The 22,839-nt window shown below is 40.0% G+C and overlaps 1 protein-coding gene across 9 annotated transcripts in view; it reads right to left on the reverse strand.

The window, feature by feature from the left end:
* LOC120896224 (broad-complex core protein) overlaps nucleotides 1-22,839 on the reverse strand; it is a 126,455-nt gene that overhangs the window by 8,022 nt on the left and 95,594 nt on the right. For 6 of the 9 annotated variants that reach the window (XM_040300197.1, XM_040300195.1, XM_040300194.1 and 3 more), the window contains one exon: nucleotides 8,337-14,993. The exons of 1 other annotated variant lie outside the window; for it this stretch is intronic. In XM_040300197.1, coding sequence (XP_040156131.1) covers nucleotides 14,395-14,993 — 599 coding nt within the window. In that variant the 3' untranslated portion in view covers nucleotides 8,337-14,394. Of the gene's footprint in view, nucleotides 1-1,137; nucleotides 6,295-8,336; nucleotides 14,994-15,233; nucleotides 15,954-22,839 lie in introns of those variants that run through there. 2 more of the 9 variants (XM_040300202.1, XM_040300201.1) reach the window with 2 other exon arrangements.

A 22,839-nucleotide genomic window follows, 5' to 3' on the forward strand; every position in this document is an offset into this window, starting at 1 on the left:
AAGTACAAGTTATGGAAGTCAATACAGTATTATATAGGCGTAGATATTATATAATATAAATAAATAGAGCTAGAGGTTTACAGAAAACGGGAGTTGGTAAAAAGTTTGAACTGATTAGCAGCAGCAGCAGCGGCAGTAATAAAAAAGTGATATAGGTTGGAGGGTGTGTGGCAAGCAAAACGAACGGGCCGCAACATAAACACAGGAAAAAAATCGCCACCTGCCGTTGCCTGCCGCAATGAAGGGGAACAGCAGCATTGCACACTATTCAGTTCAAAGATAATGGCGCTAAATATTAACGTAATAGATGGTAGTAGTAGTACGCGGTATTTTAGAAGAAGAAAACGGGCGGGAAGGGAGAGTTAAAATAATTAAACAAAACAAAATTGTATAGCGCTAATAATCAATTTGCTGTCAGCAACCAGCTAATGGTGGGTGCTCGTGAAGCAATGCCAATCGAGTTCATCTAACTATATACTGAACTGTTGTGCCGCCATTGCAATGATGGAACGACTCCAAACGGAAGTTATTCGCATTAGAAAGAGAAATGTAACCCAAAACTAAACTGGAATCAAATAATGCAAATGATAATGCTGTAAACATAGGGCTTTCATAACACTGTTCTACACTAGGTACTAATTTCTAGTATGCTCCGACGCACCTTACGCAGAGAAGAAGCGTTCAAACATGACCTCGGAGCGTTAACGGTCGAAATCACGATGCAATAACTAAATTGCACATGCGTGCCCAAACAACGAGAGGCTGTATTTTCACATGCATACTTTACATTGCAATTATATTACTTTCCCTGTAGTTATTTTTATAGTAATAAGTCTAAATATGAAAACAAAACAATTTCACAGTGAATTAGTTGCATCGTATAAAATGAACAATATAGCGGGGAGCTTGGTTCTTTCAAAAAAGCAGTTAAACAATGTAATGAAAAAGAGTAGCACGAAAACAATTTTTAGTAAAAATGCTGTGCAACATACAGAGTTACCCACAAAACAAACAATGTCACGTCCAAACACAGCACAATATGAATAGGAACAATAAATAAAACATCAACATTCTTTTCAGCGTCACATTTAACAAACAAAATGCGCCCTTCCCGCCCAAATAAAAACAAACTGTAAGCGCTTTGGTATGCAAAAGAAAGGAAACAAAAGGAAGAGTTTAACCTATTGTAGTATATTAGTGAGAAAATGATGAGAACATAGCGATTAAAAAACCCATGAAAATTGTGGTAGATGTAAGGGAAGGTGGGACAATATCAATAACATACTTACTTTAGTAAACAATTAAGAAAAAAAAATAGCAAAAAACATATACTTACGTACTAAATTACTTACACACACACATATAAACACATACAGTGAGTGGGAGTAGGAGACACACATTCGCGCACAAATACACACAGATACACATAGAGTAAGACAAGCAACACACACATAGAGATGGGAAGAAACATCATTCATGCGTGGCGGTGGCGCGAGTGCGGCTGCAACTAAGGAATGGTTTATGAACATAATTGCTATAGAAAAAAATGTAAGAAACGAACTGTTGTCCCTAAATTAAAAAAGAGAAGAAGAAAATAATACACACACACAAACACTCAGCAAACGAATTATTAAAGAGACACAGCAACGAGACGAGATATTGCCATCGTTTCGTCTTCTGGTGATTTTGTACTTGATCTTAAGTCCATGAAGAGACAAAACAAAACACACTAAACAGCCGGGTTTCTACAAGAACGCAACGAAAAACTAAAACAAATTAAACGATGAAAACATGCAAGCAAATCAAGCTGCCAGTCAGCACTGCGGACACGATCGTATTTCTCAGCACACAACAGCAACATCATCATCATCATCAGCAGCAGCAGCAGCATCAATAAACATAGCATAGCAATGTAAAGGTGATACTTGTTTGTTTAATTGAGGATGCTTCGTGAGATCAAAGCAATGGTAGCTAGAATTACGCAACAACAAGCGCAAGTGTCATGCAGGTCGGACGAGAGCAAAAAAACGGCGAGTCGGAAAGGGTTCCGAGGGATATGTTACGAGTGTCCGGCGAAGTGATGGCGATGGTCGTGTTTCGAGTAGCGGTCAGAGAGTCTTACAGCACCTGCAGTACGTGTATCCTTACTCAAAGACTCAGGATCATTCATGGAAGGAGCGATTGGGACAAGAACGCAAATGACACAATGGAAGGGAGAGACCAAAAGGAACCTTCTGAGGGATACTATTAGGAGCAATCATTGTCTCTCTCTCTTTCTCTTCCTTTTTCTCTCTTTCTCTCTCTCTCTATCTCTCTCTCTCTCACATCTTCTCTCTCTCTCTCATTCACTCATTCTGATTGCTTCCTCATATTCACTATGTGATGATAGTTTTTAACCACTAATGCTGAATGGTAAGTGGGGAAAAAGATCCTTGAGCTATTCTGTCGCAAGCTGTACACAACGAGATGGAACGAAGACGGCGAAAGATCGATCAAAAGAAGCAATCCTGAACACGCTAACATACGGGAGATCCTAAGGTACAGATACAAATCCAGACGGAACAATACGCCGGCGCACTTGATCATTTCGGTAGCTTTTTGTTTTTCTTCTTCTTTTTCTAACATAACGCGTTGGCACTAGAAAACATGCTTTGGAAGAGCAAACAATAAAAAATAAACAAACTAAGGGGGAGAGGCGCATGAATAGATGGAAATGTTATAAGGTTTTTATTTTCGAACAGTACGCTCTACTATAACACTATTGTATAATAATATAGGTGTATATTTATATATGGCATTGTTTTGTTTTCTGTTTCTGTGAGGGTGGTGTGTTGTTTTGTGTTGCTTTGTTTCTGTGGTGTGCACATTTGTATTCATTTGCTTCGTCCTATCGCTGAGTTTATTTGTTTTCGTCTTTACTTGCTTTGTTATCGTTACTGTTTTTTTACGAGCTAAAAACTGGAGATATATTTACAGCAGTGTTTTTGGGGCGGAAAGGGCATCGCATCTCCGCGCTGGGCAACTAACGGGTTACCACAAACTATAACTATTATCAGTATTAGCTATTGTAAATTGTGCTGTGTATGATATGCTAAGTAACGGTGTGACAGTAGAGAGAAAAGGTAACGCAGAGATAAGGAAGCCGAGGGGAATGTGACGGGAAAAGCGACAGAAGTGGGCAAAGCAGCAGAATGGTATGATACTGAGAGGCGATAGTAGATGGCGCAGTAGTAGTAGCGTTGCGAGAGGAGCCTGCCGAGCCAGTACTACTACCACACTACAGAGTACACTACACGCCTTGGGGGACAAGTGGGAAGAATTGATTAAGCTAAAACGGTTCTAATTACAGGTGAGAGTACGTCCTCTACTGAGAGAAAGAAGAAAACAAACAGTTTCAACCAACAGGGAGTTGTAACTGGAATGCTCGAACAAAGAACGATAACGGTTTCTCTACCAAACAAGAAGATTAAGAGTTATAAAGAAACACCAGCATACCTTCCTGCAGTTTGCGGTAGATGGGTGGAAACATAAAAATAGGTTAAGCTTTTCCGTCTTAAAATAATAAAAAAAGCTATGATACTAAAACATCACTTACTCTTCGGGCTGAGGGCTGCTCGCGTGAGTGAGTTGTTCGAAATATTGCAGTTTTAAATAATTATCTTACTTTCCGTTTCTAACCTACAAACTAATTAGCTACGAAGACGTTACACGATAAGACACAGGCTGGTGATAGGGCAGCAGTTTGTAAGCATACACGATATGCACGAGATGCTCGTTGAGCAGTCATGGAAAATTAAATATCATCAAGTTGCTGTATATAAGTAACGCTCTACGCTTAAACGAATGTAGTGATGGATAGGGCAAACAGGTAAGAATATTTTAACTATTCACTTAAACCGTACCGTACGTATTAAAGAGTGAGGCAGATATACAGGTGGACGAAACACAATGCACTTTTGCTAAACTGAGGAAAATAAAGGTGACGATAGAAAGTGAAGTTGTTAACGTAGCAATGTTTTGCAACGGGCAATAATGCTTCATAGAAGCAAGCGATAGAAGAGGGAAAGCGAGAGCGATAGCAAGAGAAAAGGAAAGATTGGGAGGTAAGAGAGATCAACGGCGTTAGCGCGGTAAAGATATGCCTATACTTCCGAATCATTGAAGCTAAGTAAATAAAAGCTCTGTGTTGTTTAACGAATAAAAAAACACCCTCTCCACCAATAAACAGTCTTCTCTGTAGCTGTCGATCGGAGAAGCAGGAGGTGGCGAACCATGTTTATCGCTATCTAAATGATACAAGTAAGTTGCTATACAGTCTATATGAGTTGCTACAATTGCAAATAGTGTAAACATATTGTGAGAACAAAGTAACGAGCGTTTAACGTTTGAAGAAAGAGGATGCATATTTGCATTATGGTAGGATGTTGGTAGCTGCGCCAACGCACACTACATGGATTGAATTGGTATCCATTTGTTTTCTAGATACAAGACTAAAGTACTAAATACGAGGCAAACATTCGCTACGAAAGGCGTTGGAACATGGGCAGCTAGGAATTGTGAAGGGTGAGTAGAGATAACTATAGAAGGAGCAACAGAGTAACAGAGCAATGAGAACTAAGTGTGTATACATAAGTGTGTTTGTGGGTATGTGTATGGATGTCTGTAGCATAACCTAAGTGTTCCAGAGAAGGTCACAGAGCGAGAAGTTGGTGTTACTTCCTAGTGGACAGCAGCAGTTCGGCAATACGATAGAGTTTAGAGTTAGAGTAGTGGTAAGGAATGTAAGATAGTACATTCGAAGCTAACTAAGGAGAGCGGAGAAAGAGATAGAAATAAAATTACAACATAAAACGCTAACCTTTCACACACACAGAGAGACACACATAAAGTCTTTCTTTTGCATTCGTATGAGTTTCTTAGAGACACGCTCGCGTACACACACACACAAAGACACGTGTGTATAGGCTCGTTTGTACGGTCCGACTTAGTTTTCTGCCCGGCGTTAACTGTTGCAATCCTGGTGGCAACCTGTCGCAATAGACTCCTTTTTTTCTAACACATCTGCCTAGTACACAAGGCGTTAGCGATAAGTAATTATATTCGTTCGTTCTTCCTCGCCGGGACACCAAAAAGCAGGTGTAACGCTGTGTAACGTTGAGCGTTGCAGCGTTTGATGGAGCTAAAGAATGCCGGCTTCTCCGCTCAGTTGTCCACGAGTACACGTTGGTGTTTGGTCCGCAATGATAAATGCTAACATTACTTATAATATCCTTTTCAGCGCAGGCATCACTTATGCATTGTTCGTTCGTTCCGAGCGACCGAGCGTAATTTCGTACATTTGCACACTGCATACTAGTAGAAGAGTAGTCGTAAGGTGACACCACGTGCACAGCACGCTGCCCTACTATACGAAAATAGTACAGACGTATTTCTCTCTTTCTCTCTCTCTCTCTCTCTCTCTATCTTTTTCTTTCTCGCCACCATATTTGATTACTTGCATATTATTGCCTAGGTACTTGTTTTTGACAGGATGTGTTTGACACATCTCGCCTACTAAGAATTCTCGACGTGTCAATGCAGCGGAGCTAGTTGCGTGTTATTAACTCTCTGGTAAAACAGCGCTCTGGAGCGCTACGCAAGATATTTTCATTTTCACAATCTCTCGATTTGTTTATTTTCATTCTCAAGAGGGCTGAGAGTAGTCGCTGTGTTTCGCTGTGTGTTTTAATGTATCTAGTGCTCCTCCTAGTTGTCAGCGCTCCCGCAAGAACGCTCCTTCATCTGTCAAATCATTGTTACAGAGGCTCCACTGGTAAGGAACATCAGGCTCCAACTGGGCGGGTTGCGAAGGGAGAACAGTAGTATAAGGACATACAGCACAACACATAGGAGTCGGGATGACGTTATGCACCCCTCTGTTCAACACACTTGAACATACATGTATGTGTTATTGCTGTGGAGAAGAAGGCGGAGGTGGTGGTGGAGGTAGTATTGGTAATACCGGCGAGAGTACAAAGGGCGAGAGCGCGAGGGATACGTCGAACGGAGGAGCGGCCAGCGTGCTCTAGAAGAACTTTACATCCTTCATGTCCAGCTCGCCGGGCCGGGACTTGTGGTAGGTGTAGATATGCGTCATCAAGGAGTTGCGCGAACAGTAGACGCGCTCGCATATGATGCACCGATACTCTTCCTGCCTTTCCGCATGTTTGTCGGCGATGTGTCGCTTCAGCGACGCTTTCGAGCACAGCACTTTGCCACACAGCTGGCATGAAAACAGTTTCTTAGGAGAGCAGCCTGCAATATACAAGACACACGAAAAACATTCCAAAAACTACCCAAATTTGATGGTTGGTGGTATTTTTTTTTTTTTGTAATTTAAAATGTAGATTTTTGTTTGGTGGTTGTTTGTTTGATTGTCAGTTTTTTGCTGTTGCGAAACGGGTTTGAGTTTGGTGAATCATTCAGTGAATAAAGAGAGACAGAAACAGGAGAGAAAGGACAGACCTCGTCGAGATAGCAGTGTGATGAGAGGTAGACAGAAAGAAAGGAGCTGTGACAGAATGTACCACGTATGAGCGACAGACTGAGAGAGAAGAGAGGGAGAGAGACAGAGTGAAAGGGATAAGAAGAAAGAGAGAGAGAGACAGAGAGATTTCTGTTGCTACACACTAATGATGTTTCGCACTGTACGCGGGTCATGTCGTGAGGATTCAAATTCTGTTTTGTTGCCAAACAAAGGCTGTACCGAACAGTGACAGCTGTCAAATGTTGCGCTTTGGCGTCTTAGGCGTCAAACAGTTGGTGTTGGTAGTTGTATTAGTAGCAGTGATAGTAAACGATGCTATCGACGACGAATCGAAACAAAATATAGGTGTGACAAAGGAGGAACGAGAAAAAAATGTGGACAGCCCGAGAGAAGACACAAGAGACAGAGAGAGAAAAGGATTTTTATTTTCCTTTGGCCGCAATGTATGTAAAGGGAAAAGTAACAGAAGAGACGGAGAGAGAAAAGAAGTGAAGAGTAGCGAGGAAGTGAGGGAAAGAGAAAGAGAGAGAGAGAGAGAGAGAGAGAGAGAGAAAGAGAGAGAAACAGAGACAGTGAAGAGGTATTTATTGGTGAATGTTTATTCAGACAGACGCCATTAAAATACGTATACGTAGGTAGAAGTGCGTCGTTAGATGATCGAAAGGGAGAGAAGCATAAACAAAAAGATCAGTCCTTTTTTTACAGAAAACGCCCTTATCGCTTGTCTGTTATCAATCTATTTTCCAACGAAGGGTGCACGAAGATTGAATGAGCCTATTAACACGACGAAACGCAAGTGTAGCCTGTAGAATGTGTGTAACGATTTTGTTTGAATATACGGTTTCTGCTCGCCCACTAGCTTAGGCCCATATTATATTTGCTTGACAAGCGCGTTGCCATGTACGTCCTTGATCACTCATGTGCTTCGTTGCAGGGGCAGTGTATCGAACACAAATCATATCAGACGCGGGATGGGATTCGTTTCATACCTTCTTATGCGCACGCCACTCGTAACAGCTGGCAACTGTAGCTGGCTTACTCATACAGTAGTAGTGGTGGTAGCAGTAGTAGAAGCGGTAGTAGTCAACTGTTGCATCTCATTTTAAAAGTACATCAAGATCAAAATGGTAATGAAGGGGGGGAATAATAACACAGACAAAAACAAAACAACATCGTATACACGTATATAAACAGGGATAAAAGCAGTATTTGAAAACACTAAATAATTACGGTACACTTTCCACACATCGACATAAAAGCCACACAACATTCAACCGAGTAGGTAAAACACAATCAGTTTAGATTTAATAGTAAAACCACATTTAATGGAAGATAAAATCGTTGCTAAATGATGCGAAAATCATACCAACACTGAATAAACCAGCACAACACAGCAAATACAGTAGGTTAATCACGACGTACAAGGCGATCGAAGAACAAAAGAAAAACGAGCCCTCCGCGTTCTCGCGCAAAACGAGTTCGCACAAAACAAAGTTTAAAAGAATAAAACACAATAACCAAAACGAGAACAAACATAATACATATTTGTCTTGCACGCGTGTGTCTGTTATGCTTCCACACACGTGCGGCACATGCCTACAAATTATAAAGATGGTCCGTGTTTCAGGCGGGGGGAGGCACAAAAGCTCATAACACTCTACGCTAAGCGCTGTTGTCTGGAGTTAGTTTTCGTTTGTTTGATGGTTTCATATCTTGTTATCTGTTGATGTTTGCTTTCATTAGTAAGCGTAAGACAATAATTGATCCGTTTACGAGCGAAACGAAATCTTGATAGTGCAAAGAAGAACGCTTTTGGAAATATTAGATACTGTTTTATTCAATTACTGATATTTGTGTGTATGTGTTGTTGTTTTTTTTTTCAACTGTTTACAAGCAAGTGTGGGTTGTTGTTCTGTGTAATGATCTTCTTCGGCTGCTTTTTACTTGTATGTTTTGTTTTCTTCTTCTTCTTCTTCTTAGCCCTGTGTTGCTTCGCATTTAACAAAACACCGGGGGCTTTTGCCGGTTGCTTTGTTTGTTCTCCGGCCTACATATTGTTTTTGTTAAGTGTTTGTGTTTATTTCGCCCATCTGTTAAACATTAGCGTTAGCGATTTCAAGAGTTCCCGCAGCGCAATTACTTGCTGGCACCGGAGAAGTACGCGGCTTAAGTTCAATGTTTCGCTGTTTGCCCCTTTTATTGTATTACTTACTGTAGCTATAACTGCAACGCCTATGGGGTCGGGGGTCTTCTTCTATTTTTTTAAATGTGTGTCTCCATCACCACTCGGGGACTGTTTGCTTTCCATTGATTTGTGTTTTTATTAGGTTTATTAGATGAGAGTTTCTGTTTTTGTGTGTACCTCTTTTAACATTAAGGTGTGTACCGTTTGTAAGATTTCTCTATCTGTATGTATTTGCTGCTGTTGTTTGATTTGAATTATATTATGTTATTTTACATTCCGCTATAGAGTGTTGATTTATCGTTTCGGTTGTTTTGCTTTGTTTTGTTTTGTTTTTTTTTTCGTTGCTAATCATGCAATGCTATTTTATTTAAACTGTCAAAGAGTTGTTCTTACGACAAAAACACATCGATTAAACTTGGCTGCTTATGTTCTGTTTGGTTACAACGTTTGACCGTGTCTCGATGAAAGGGGGGAATTGAGTGTATTGTGTATTGATTGTTATTCTGAATTTTACTCGACATGACGTTTGTAAGGGTATGTTTGGCTCATTGGTTGTAAGTTTTCTTATGCCATTTTGTTATCCATTGGGTGAATGTATTCTTGCAATCACCTGCAATATAGCGGGCAGTTTTGCACAATTTTTAAAGCAATTTCGATCGCATTTGAGGGGGTATTTTTCCACAACTTGCACTTTCTTTTTTTATCATTTTCGCGTGCAAAATTGGGAAGTTATTACTTTCTTTTGAGATGTTACTACAATAAAATGTTTTGTTTTTTCAACATTTCGTTTCACGAACTTTGCACATCGTCGTTCTAAAACATTTTCTCTCTTTTTCATTCATTATCTGCCTTTCATCGTTTTGTGCCTAGATATCCAACGAGGAAAATAAATAAAATAAAGATAAAATTGAGAAAAAATAAATAAAAAAAATAAACTCTCTCGTCTTTTCTCTCAAAACCGCCAATTGCCAGATGGTAAAATTAAATTTATAAACAAATATTTTTCTAATTTTGGTTTTCATATCTCGCCTTCTTCTAATCCTCTTCCCCTAATTTTGTTTTCAAGCGTACGCATCGTGAGTTTCACAAATGTTTCGAAATACAAATTAAATATTCAGACTTTTGTTTTTTTCTTATTTTTTTTTGTTTTCAATCATACACACCCAGGCGCACGTATTTTAATGGTTTCTGGTTTGCTTATTCGTAAGTGGGGAGCATTTTTGCCAATTCAACAATATTATTAATTTTCAGTCTTTTAGACAATCACAAATAGGTTTTTCATATTATTTTTTCCCTTTTTTCGTTTTGTTTTAGTTAATTTTGTTGTTTTCTTATTCTCCTTCTGCTTGTTTACGGGTGTTGTGCCTGCGCGTGCTCTCACACCGCGCCAATTAACAAGTACTTTGGGTTAATTTTGAATTTTGCACGCCATGCCGCCCGACACCGTTGGCCGGTGAACGGTGGGGGGGCTAATAGTTTCTTCCGAAACGCTAGGAAAAAGGTTCTACAAAATAAATCACACGCCAATGATACGCGGCGAAATGCAAAATCGCTTACTTCGATATTGTACTGTATCGAAAATATACATACCATACCTATATGTTGTCTGAAGTCGCCCGTATACATACAGAACCAGTCAGCCCTACAGGTAAAACGTTTTCCCTCTCTCGTAATCTGCCCTCCCCGTCTCTAATTTCTCCCTTGCACAATTTGTTCTTGCATTTTCATCCCCTCTCTTGTTGCACTGCGTCTTCATTCACAGGAAATTGCAGCACTGTGTTGTGTCCACTTTAGCCAGCCCGTAAAAAATGCCCTTTTCAGTGTGTATTTGTGTGTGTTCTTGTCCCTTTTTTTTTTTGTAATACTAAATCAGTTTTGGTAACTTTTTCGTCGCATCATAAATTTGTCTTTTTGACCCATTCTCTCTCCTTAATAGTGGTGCTCTTTTTCAAATTATTACACTCTGCTTAAATTTCGATCAGATTCTTACACATTCGCTCGAACAATCCACTCCGCACATCCAACTGTTCTTGCTTGTTTTCTCACTTCCATTATTTTATCTCTCTCTCTCCTAAGGTTCGAATTTTGTATTCCAAATTCGTGGTTCGTCCAAATATGTGTGGAGCTACATTTCATTGCAATATCCTCTCCACGTCCACACCTCAAATATAATTTACTCTTGATTTAGTATCTAATCAGTCATATATTGTAACAATTGCAGGCCACACAATCTCTAAATGTTATAGTTTTTTCCGCGTTTTTATCTATAATTTTGTTGTATTTTGTGCTGCTGAGTGGCTCACGATTTGTTTTTTTTTTTTACATTATATGCAATTCCATCCCATCTTCGTCTTTTACTGTAAAATTCTCTTAATGGGGTTGCGCCATTTATATGCGTCCTTGCACATCGACAGTGGAGAAATTATGTATATTCTATATACCGATCACTCTCTCTCTCCCTCTCTCTTACTCTCTCTCTCTCTCTCTCTCTCTCTCTCTATTTATCTCTCTCACACTCTCGCTGTTTGGCTATTATTTCCCGATTGAATAAGTTTACAAAAATCTCTTAGCAGGTGTACCAAAAATGCCGTGAGTAACAAAGCTCGTGCTGTAACCTATTAGGCCATGGTTAGATGCTTAAAAACACGTGATTCTCGTTGCACTAAACAGAACAAAATTCTTCAGGTCAGCCAAAAACAAACAACACAGTTGAGTTCTGTGGCACGTTCCACATTTGAAATGCCAATGAAACGTTAACGGGCAAGTAAAATAAATGAGCGTATAACAGAGGTTGTACTGAATTACTCTCGTTCTATCTGCAACAATCAGGGCCACTTTTTCGAGTTTTTTCTTGTGACAAGATGTGTCAGCACAAACGAAGCAATGAGCAAGTAATGCTATCGTGTCACAGAAAATTGAAAAAGAAAAGTATGCCAACAGTCTCACAAGCAGCGAGAAATCCCCACCAACATTGTGCAGCCACACACAACACACAAAACAGAACAGAGCTATATAACTAACTTAACAGAACAGGCAACGCATCGAATATTGACTTAAGCAAAACGGAGCAGGGGCGCGGCATCGGTAAAAAAGGGGGAATATGGTATTAAGACAGTTTGATAATAATAAAACACATCATTACAGTTTCCTTAAGCTTACAGAGGGGGTATTAAAGGTGTTTAGGTAGCAAAAAAATACAAAAAAAAACTTTTCATTTAAACTTAACATACAGCGTATCTCGCCGACTGCCGGCAGTTTAAAAACAACAGGACAATGGACACTGCTATTTCTCTTTTGCGCTCGAGAGTTTGCTTCCACTGTATACTTTTTCTACCTTCCTCGCTACTACTTTTCTGTCATTCTCCACACGCTCTTTCTCTCTTAATTTTTCACTCTTTCTCTCTTTCTATTTTCACTTTTCTCTTTCTCATACTCTTTCTCTCTTTCCTAGCATAGTTCTAGGTTTTGTAGAATCTTTCTTCTAAACTTAACCGGCCGGCCCAGGTGCAAATATAATTACACACAAACTATATAGTATTTCATCTAAACTTACGCACTAAAACATGGATTTTCTCATTAGTTTATCATTTGCATTACGCAGTAAAATAAGCAAATGCAAAACACAAAAAAATAAGAATAATATTGAAGCAGATACATCATAATCGTAATAATAAGTATAATGGAAGAGTGGCAGCATAATGCGGGTTTTTTTCCTCAATGCGATCCGTGTTCCCTTGTTTGGCCGGGAAGAAAAGTGTTCCTCCGCGTTTTTCTTACGACCTTTAAACCATTTGTTTTGTTGTATAAAACTAAACCTTTTCTTCCTTTTGCCCCTTTTTTCATGCCCTAATTAATTTATGCACAACAAAGATTCTTGGTTTCGTATATGTTTGTGTGTGTACCGTTGTTAATTGCTTCGAATGATATTTCCTTCCATTTCAATGTGGTGGCGCTTTAACACTGTTTCTTTTTTTGGCTTACACACACCCTCAGTTACGTACAGTATACTGAACATATTGGTGGAAAATGCTATCAAAAGCTTTTTTCTTTCTTTTTTTTTTCAACGTAAACTTTTTGTGAGGGTGCGTATATGGGTTTTTGTTTCCCAATCTTTCCGTTCCGTTGCGATTAATTTTGCTAATTTATATCAATTTTTTTAAGTAAGACAAATTAAATAATGTTTAAATGCTAAACGACGTTGTTCTAAATCTAAGACTCCACCACACCGCAACACAACCACGCAACAAAAAAAACACAATAGTTTAAACAACCCAAAATGGTATGAAAAATCAGTCTTTACAATAATTTCACGCACAGTCCAGCAATCGAGGGGAGGGGTTTGTGGCGTTTCGTACCGAACCAAACAAAATTATACCTTTGGTTTCCGTTTTCGTTTTCACTTTTAGACAACAACACGAGACGATTAAAATCAGAATTTCGCTAAATTAGAAATACGTTTCAACAGGAGTGCGCCCTTGAAACAAAACTAAACTGATAAATAAACGAACGAGATGATACAATTTGATACTTAACAACAATGACCAGAGAACGCCGATCGAAAAAGAAGGAAATGGTTTAGTAGTTTTGACCACATATAACAATGGGCACACACGCACACATTCGGGTTTTTGTTTTCTTCAAATATATCTTTGCTGGGATAGTTTCTCCCCCATCCGCTGTCCTCGATACATCGATGGGGCAACCAAAACATATTGTTTAGAAAAATGTTATTATTCTCCTTACTCCTACTAAAATCCTACTAAATAGTTTAATATGCGCGTAATAAATGTGTATTCATAATAGTAAAAGGCTCAACAAAACAAGGTGTGGGAAAACGGAAGTTGTGGGGAAGGGTAGAATATATATCAACTACAAAAAAATTAACACATAATTGGCAAAAATAAAAAATAAACACATTCCATTCATTCCATAAACAGTCGTCCTGCTCTACCTCTTCTGCTCCCTCTTCTTCGCTTTTCGACTGCATTGCATAAACCCAATTTCTAAACTAAATAAACCAAACCCAATTTCAGATCATCTTTAGCACCACCTCCACCCACTACTAATGCTCGGATCGCATAAACTCTTCTTCTAAATTCGTTTTCAGTTTTGGTAAACAAAAATTTATCGAAACACAGAGGAATCTATCGAAGATTCTCACTGGGTTGGAAAAAAGTGGCATTTCCTTTTTATTTTCGGGGTCAATTATCCAAGTCTATCTATGCTTGTGCATTGGTCTAGATCTTCACGAGAAAGAGAGACCAACACCGAGCGATCGAGACATAATTTGGGAACAGAACAGAGGTGGTGAGAGGGATAGCGAGAGCGAGAGAAAGAGTGGGAGAGATTTGTTCATCTGTTGCCTTATTCCGGAGAAGGACGTTCGAGCTGTTGCCGCCCGTTTACATATATACATACACCCACATACCCACACACACACACACACACACTCTTACATACATTACATATATGTTACAATTGATCATTGTTCTGAGATGATTTTAAGATGATGTGCTGCACGCACTACCATGTTTTGTTGCATTTTGTTTTTCTCCTCCTGCTATTCCTCCTCTTCCGTCTAGCGACGATGACCACACCACGTGGGCTTCGCTACTACTATTTAGTTGCGTCGTTATTTCTCCCATTTGTGTTGCCCTCGTCATCTTCTCCTCTCTAGTATTATTTACATGTATTCGAGCTTGGCCGCGACACTATTATGCTTGATATCACAGTCGGTGGCGCCGGCAGCATTGTTGTTCAGCAGCTCGTGATGGCCACCGGCGGCGGCAGCGGCCGCCGCAACGGCCGCCGCCGTCACCGCCGCATGTGCCGCTCCGTGGTGCAGCGGGCTGACCGCACTGCCCCCGCCGCCCCCGCCAGGACCGGCGGCACCGGGGCCGCCCCCGACCGCGAACGGATGCTGCCCGTGCAGGGGATGGTGGTGGGCGTGATGATGGTGGTGCAGGATCTTCTGCCGGCGGTGGTAAATGCTCTTGTGATTGTTCAGGCTGTTCAGCGTGCGGAACACCTTGTGGCACAGGTTGCACACCGCATTGTTTAGCGGCTGCAGGTGCTGCTGCTCCTTATGCCGCTTGAGCGTCAGCTTCGTGCTCAGCAGCTTGCCGCACACGTCGCACCGGTGGCACGCGGCCAGCGGCAGCGGAAGCGACAGCCGGTTCATACCGTGCCCTCCGTGGACGGACGAGCCGCCGCCGCCGCCACCACCGTCCGGTGGGGATGCAGAGCGCTGGGATGCCGCCATACTAGCCGCAATGCTCATGCCTGTACACACACGCGCGCGCACACACACACACACGCATCAGCAGGACGGTCGGTTTTTTGGTACGCACAGGAACGGGAAGCACGGACGCCCAGGATCAAAGTGGTGCGCGCATTTCAGAACGAATAATGTGTGCCGCCACAGCGTGCGGGGATTTACATAGTACACCACCCATACAGGCCCACCACACAGACACATATACACACACACACACACAAACGCACGCAGATACAAAGGGGTGATGGTGTGCGTGTGGTATTGGTTGGTGTTTGCGTGTGTTTGGGCGGTTCGTGCGTAATGTGCGTGCGTGCCGTTCGAAACCGGGGCGTAAAAACGCGATAACGTGTGCATTTGTATCGTGCAATCGACCGATAAGCAGCACCGGGAAAAAGAAAAAAGAGACAATAGTGACTTTAACTTTGCTTGCTTTACTACTGATTTTATTTTATTTTATGTTTTTTTTTGCATTGATTTTTGTTTTTTGTTTCTTTTTTGTGGTTGTTCTTTTTCAAGTTCTAATTGGCTGGCGTTTCTGATTGTTTGTTAATTTTGATTTATATATATTTTTTAGTAGAAAAAATGGTAAATTTTGCCTGCAGTGTTTTTGTTATGAGTAAAGGTTAGAGAGCAAATGGGAATTCATATTCATCATACATTGTTTTTGCACATACACTTGTTGAACTCTATCTTTCAAGCAAACTATCGACTTTTTTGCATTTTTTGTTGTTGTATGGAATGGATATGGTGGGCGGAAGGAGAGAAGGGAGAGGATGCGGGATGGGTGGGGAAAAATTTTGAGATTTTGAATTTTGTGTTGCGTGTTTTGAGACGCGATAGTTTTGAAAGCCTTCTAAATTCAATTTGATTCCTTTTGCTTTCACAGGGTTCGATGTTGTTCTGTGACTTGTTTTTTTTTTTTTTGGCTGTCCCGATTTCGGGATGGTGGTTTGCTTTTCTCTGATCTTTACATACATCAAGGCCGAATTTCGATTTAGTGTTTTGCGATCGGATACGGGTAAAGCACACGTTCACAAACAGTACCGAAAACAAAAGAAATAGGAGCGAAATAAAAGAGGAGAAAAATATGCAGTTAAAAACAAATAAAGAATGGCCGAATATGGGTGCGTGATATTATTGCCAATGGTTCTCGGGGAGATGAAGGTGACACGACAGGAGGGCGCAGTGTGGAATGGTGGATGGTGGGACTGTGTTTGTAGGGGAAGGGGTAGTGGGTAGGGTTTGGTAAAAATGTACGTTAGCTAATATATTTTCCATTTTTCAAATCGGTTATCAGCATCCAATGAGAGGTGTAAAATAGTCACAAAAAGTAAACAGGGAGAGAAGTGAAACAAAAAATTATTATAATTATTAAAAAAAAGTAGACACATAGAAACACATTGACGATACAGTAGTTATAGACCAATTGTTGTTTGTTTGTTTGTTTGTTTGTTGTGGTTGTGATTGTTTTGTTTCTGGAGGTTTTTTTTGTGGACAGGGAGGGGGATGGAAGGGACAATAACGGCGCGAACACGCAATAAGGGTACGGGTAATCATGGAATGTGGATGTGGTGGAGGGTAGGTTAGATTAATGTAAGCTATACAACATGAAAGTACATTTAAATGGCGTTTGTGTGTATGTGTGTGTGTGTGGTTGACATTAGAAGACAATTCGATGTTTGTTTATTCATAAATAATTCAAATGAATTTGATTGCAGCATTTTCTCTATAATTATCTTTTAATCAGGGAATTGAGCTAATACAAAATCCAAAATTTTCTAGAAAAAAAAACCCTTGAAAAGGGAGCGAGAGCATTCAAATAGCCAAAAACTATCCGAAAAGAGCAGTCTATATGAAGCGCCATTTCACGATTGGTTTAAAAAAAAATCAATTTTTTTTTGCTTCTTGTGTGTTTAATGCTGTATGCTACAAAATCACCGTGTTGAAGCAAACTGACTAAACTTTACTTTATTGCTCCTTTTAGCTCTTTTAAATGTGATGAGATTCGTTTGTTTGCGGTTCAATGGCTTTTTAACTGAATTTAATTTCATAAACATACTGCTGCAAACGAGTAGCGACATCCGTTGCAGATAATATGAAAACGCCGAATTATATTATATGCCTCACAGAGTGTTTATGTGTTCAAGTGTGCGTGTGTAGACGCGGCAGGATAGGAAATGAACGGGAAAAGGATGTGTTTGAATGACAAGGAAGTTGATGAGTAATGGTAATAAAACAATAATCTAACGGCCAATCGTTTGTTTGTTTAATGTAAGGGTACGCTCTTAACGTTTCAACATAGACAAATTATGTGCAGCAATTCCATCTTTTCTTGTTGTACCTTTTGCTTTTCAATGGGCTTTCGCGGCAACAATCGGTTTCCCAATCCGGTACAGAAGTTCTACAATGTATATGTATGTGTGAGTGTGTGCGTGCGTGATGCAGTTGATGAAAGGAAACTGGCCAATTCGCTGCTCTGTTGTCGCGGAGATGTTCCGGCGGTGTGTGAATTTTGAAAAATTCTTATTTGAATTTTGTTCCATAATTTGAAGTAAAAAAATCAATGCAATCAATTTAGCAGTGGGCCTAATTATAGCCAGCAGACAAAGCAGTCACTAGGTTGTCTCAATTTCTTATTTCCAATTCATAAAACCAAAATATTAAACTGAAAATGATCAATTCGTTTGCGCATATTTTTCTTTTTCACTATTGGGTTACCGAGTGAGTGGAGGGGGTGGTGTTGGGGTGCATGATTGTGCCCTTGCGCGCGCGCGCTCGCTCGTCCTTTTCCAATTGATTCCAATCGAACCTTTTCCTCTTGCTCTCTTTCATTATCTCTCACTCTGTCTATCTGTCTGTCTGTTTGTGTTATTTAGCTTGCTCTGAACGGAAATTTTGAGTTTCAAATTTTTACATCAGGGAAGAAGAGGAAGGAATGTGGTCTTGCTATTCGTCTTAAATCAATGTGCGAAACCCTGGTTGTGGAGCCCTGTTGGTTAGTAGTGTCTGTGTGTGTGTATGTTTGATCGTTTGATGATTCGTTCGATTAGTATTACACATCCAACATCCAACCGGCCACTAACACACGGGCGCACTTTTTTTGTCTTAAATGTATAAATATATATATGATTGCGGGATGATAATAGTTTGTACTTCACGTCTAATCATTTTCCACTCTGTGATTTTGCGTGTGTTTGTGTGATTTCAGTTTATTACGTTTTTTCCCTATAACAATTCTTCAATAAATGCCAAGGATCAGTTCACCCGTCCCTTCGTTCGAAAGCTATTAAATTCTCTTCATGCAATAACAAGTGTGTAACTATTATGCTATTCGTAATAAGTATCGAATAATGTGTGTGGTTGCCTGTGCGCGGCAGTTCTCAGCTTAATGTTTAATTGTAAGGAATGCATGTTTGATCGTTTTTTGTAATGTTACGTTCGCTTCTCTAGAGAGCATTGCAGTTCATTTGCCTTATCCGCTACTGGCCAAATCGTGCCGGCGCTGTGTACCTAACTGTCGATGTGTTACACGCTCTACACGAAGATCCCAACAGCTTTTCCATCATAATCATCTCCCTTCTTTATACGCTCATCTTTACACAGATTTCCACTAGTGATGTTGCAGTTCAATAAGCTGACCTTGTGTTCAACTCTCCAGTGCCACACAACAACAACAAAAAACCCCTCATGGGACGACATTGATCCTCCTCTAGATCGATCCCTTTTTCCCACCCCAGATTACTTCTTCATTGTCCCACCGCTTGTTCAGAAGTATCCCCCTCCCTGACGATTGTGACCGATGGGACTGCCGGGAAGGGCCGGACCGCCGGCATGATGCACCGGGTGTGATCCACTACCACCACCGGACGTGGAAGACGGTTGTGATGTTGGCGGTAGCGGCATACTTCCTGCAGGTGACGGTGGACTACTGCCGGCCTTAATGCCTCCTCCTCCTCCTCCCACTCCTCCTACTACACCTCCTCCTGCTGTTGCGCCTGTGGCTGCCGCTCCAGCTGCTCCGATTGCAAGCTGAACGAGCTTCTTGTCGTCCTTGGCGTACTTCATGTTTCTGTGATAGATACTCTTGTGGTTGCGCAGACTGTTGAGCGAACTGTACACCCGCTTGCAGATGTTGCAGACCGGCTCTTTAGTCGGGCGCATGTGAACGTTCTGTATGTGGCGTCGCAGCCGCGTTAGGGATGAAAGGTTTTTGTTACATGGATCGCACCGGAAGTCGTCGCCTAACATTGATGAGATGGGATATGATGATGATGGTGGTGGTGGTGGTAGTTGTGGTGGTGTGATAGTAGCGTTTAGCCGTTCGACGGAATTGACAGCGTACGAGTAGTTCGTTTGCAGAGATTTTGTCGTCAGGCGCCCTGACGACGGGAAAAGTCCATAAAGAGAGGTGCAACAGTATTAGAGCTTCACGTAGTATCAGCGGAGGAATAAACAAGGATCGAAAGGGTTGAAAGGCGGAACGGGGGGTGGTGAGGGTCTGTTTTGGGTCCGTCCCTTTTTGGCCAGCGCTGCCAGAAGAACGACTGATTTGCACTTGAATGAGGGGGGATTGATGATCTTTTTTGGGAGGGAATAGTTAACATCTGGGACTTCGGGTCAGGGATGGCAAGGGCGGGAGGGGCAACTAAAACCATGAAGCGAATAATTAATTCCATATCCCATCGTTCATTGGGAAACAGCGCCCTTTTCCATAAGTGATTGGTGTCTATTAGCAAAATATGGTAGTGTACCTTCACCGGGATCTATTTTCGTTATATAGTTATCGTTATTGGGAGTTTTGCGGCGGCTATAAAACTTCCCTTAACCAAAAAAAAAAAAACATTGCAAAACTTGTCTATTTCTATACATCCTACTAAAATGGACTGATCCTACTGCGTAAAAAGTGGGACAAAATGGAATAAAATGTAAGATTTCTGTACACTGTTGTTATTCCCTTGCACCATGAAAAATCAATGCAAAAAAAACAAATGCAAAGTATTTTCAAACTTTTTTGACACTTTGGTTAACAGTTTGATCACAACCACCGTACCCAGTTAACAAAAAAGTAATGCTAAAAACGATCTGCTCTAAAATGATAGTCATTTAAAGGATAAATCGTACTAAATCGTACCGTGTTTCACACACCCAACACAACAACGCAAAACAGGTGTATCGCGGTGGTAATGAATATTAATGAAACGTGCTATACACGCAGCACTCTCTTCTCCGCACCATGCATCACAGCGACACACTACAACATAATCTCTCCATTGCTACATTAAACTGCTTTATCGAAACACTTCATTGAACAATGGGGCTTGTGTTGCTTCGCGCTCTCGGTGGTTTGTTAACAAACATTCAATCCAAACACACAACAGCAACACAATCTATTCACACCAATCAATTTGTGCGAACGAATGCTCACTATTGATAGCACAAATGAGCAAAAACAACAAAAAAACAAATCCTGTTAAAATTCCGATACAGTCCATTCACCGTACCTACAACAATATACACAAAAGTGGATGACATTTAAAAACAAATAAAAATTACACTCCCACTACTGAAAGTACTCAAAACATGTTGCTGTCGCGAGCAGGCAATCGATGAAGGATAGAGATAGAGGAAAAGGGGGACCGGGAAGTTTTGGTTTTGGTTGTTGATGCAGATGAATGTAACTGTGAGTGGAGAAAACGAAGGTATCAATGGTGTCTGGTGGTATCAGAATCGTAGAGTTTTACTTTTTGTTTGTTTGCTTCCTCCACTCTTACAGGCTTCAATGAGGCAAAAGCATGATTTTGTGCTTTTATGCACACAATCTCGTATCTGTTATTATTATTAATATAATGTTTTTGTTTTTTGAGAATTTAATTTATCCATTTTGGTTTCAACTCGATCATTCCAAGTGCTCGCGCGCTCCACCTTTTTAATTTTTGCGTGTTGTTGCTCTCTTTTTATCCAATTATACACACAAGCATCATTATTCAGAAAGCTTTCTTAAGGTTAACCGAATTATGATATGTTTAGAACTACGTACTAATATTTACAGTTTTGTGTTTGTACAATGGATGATTTTTTCCTTATTTTTTTACATATGTCCCTTATTCACTCTCATATCGCTCGGCAGGTCAGTGGCAAAATAGATTTTGATGTTCGTGTTTTCAATTTTTATAATTGTTTTTGCTTATTATCTTACAAATTTTTATCTTGTTTACCAATCCAACATTTATTTTGCTTTTTTTTGTGAATGCAGATATTTTCTACACTTCTGAGAGCTGAGGGCACACCTTGTTTCAGCTGGTTTTACCATTGTACACACACACATATACACACCGCGCACGGCGTAGATTATATCTTAATTACATAGCTCATATGCCAATATTGTTTTACCCCATATTACGTCTTTGTACAGTTTAATTTCAATTATGGTAAAATGTGTGGGCTTTACATTATTCAACTTTTCAACACCTTATCCACTAAGCCTCCTCGTTACGTGTGATTATCGTATATTCCCCGTTTAAGAATAGCATTTTTATAGCACTTGGCAGGGACGCCGTTTAGGAGGAGGGTTTGTTTGTGTTACTAAAGGTTAATAGTTTCCGTGTCCGAGGAGCCGCCATCTTAACGTAGGTAAATTAATTAAAATAATAATTACAATAATAACCATCATTAGCGCCGTTGCAAAACCATCCAAACCTCTAGACAATTTGTACAATTTCAGTGTCCGCTGACGTTGATTCGATGTTATATACTGTTTGTGTTTTGTTGTTTATAATTTTTCCTTTTTTTTCGCAGTAGGGGAGATTTTGGTCACGTTTTGTTACGTTTTGTCTCGTTATCTAGTATCACATTTGATCATTATTTTCCGTATAAATGAAAAACAAAACAAAAATTGTGTTTTCGTGTTTTTTTCTCTCTCTCTCTCTCTCTCTCATTTTCGATAATTTTCGGGCACCAAAAGAGTAGTTTAAAACAACATAATCAAAGCTTTACTCATTTCGACTGACAAGTAGCAGTAGTATAGTGGTGGAAAAGTAATAGTAAACAGTGGCAGCCATAACGACAATAATGGCAAAAAGATGTAGCAATAGTAGAGAGAGGTAGTAATAGTAGTAGTTGTAGTAGTAGTAGCAGTAGTAACAGTAGTTGTGAGTAGTGATGTGTTAGTAAATCTAGTGATAAGAATAGCAGTGGTGAGAGAGTAGGTAAGTAGAGCAGTAGTAGAAGTAGTGGTTGCGTGTACAGTAAGATAGTATCGTAAACGAAGAGGCGTCAGGTAATTGTTTCGTTCGTCGCTAATTCCAGTTTTTGTAGTAAAAAAGTAGAAAAAAATAAGTATGAACAGAAACATACAATTTCCAAACCAAAATGTCCAAACAAAACACGTTCACTCGTTTACAGCGATTGTTTTTTTTTGATAAAATGCAGCAGCTGTTCTTATATGTTTGCTTTAAAAAATAAATGAATGAAATGAATATTAAACATTTAGAGGCTCTTTTTTGCAAACAGGTTTAATTCTTTTGACAACTGAAAACACACAACAACGATGTATAAACACGATCAAACACGCATAGTTTATATATTATACCAAACAACGAGTTACACATTCTTACACTAGTCGAAAAACAAAACATAAAAAATCGGAACAGCACACAACTTATGAAGAAAAGCAAAAATGATTTGTGGGTTAAAAATTATTCAGTTTTTGGTTTGTTTCAAATTTGCAATAAAACGAAAAAGGATTTGTGAAGTATTAAGAAGAAAAAAACGGTAAAAACAAAATAATTCCTTAAATTAAGAAAATGCGTTAGTTCTCTCTCTCTTGTAGGCACACTTCACGTTATGCATATG

This window comes from Anopheles arabiensis, chromosome 2 (assembly GCF_016920715.1).
Source record: "Anopheles arabiensis isolate DONGOLA chromosome 2, AaraD3, whole genome shotgun sequence".
NCBI lineage: Eukaryota > Metazoa > Arthropoda > Insecta > Diptera > Culicidae > Anopheles > Anopheles arabiensis.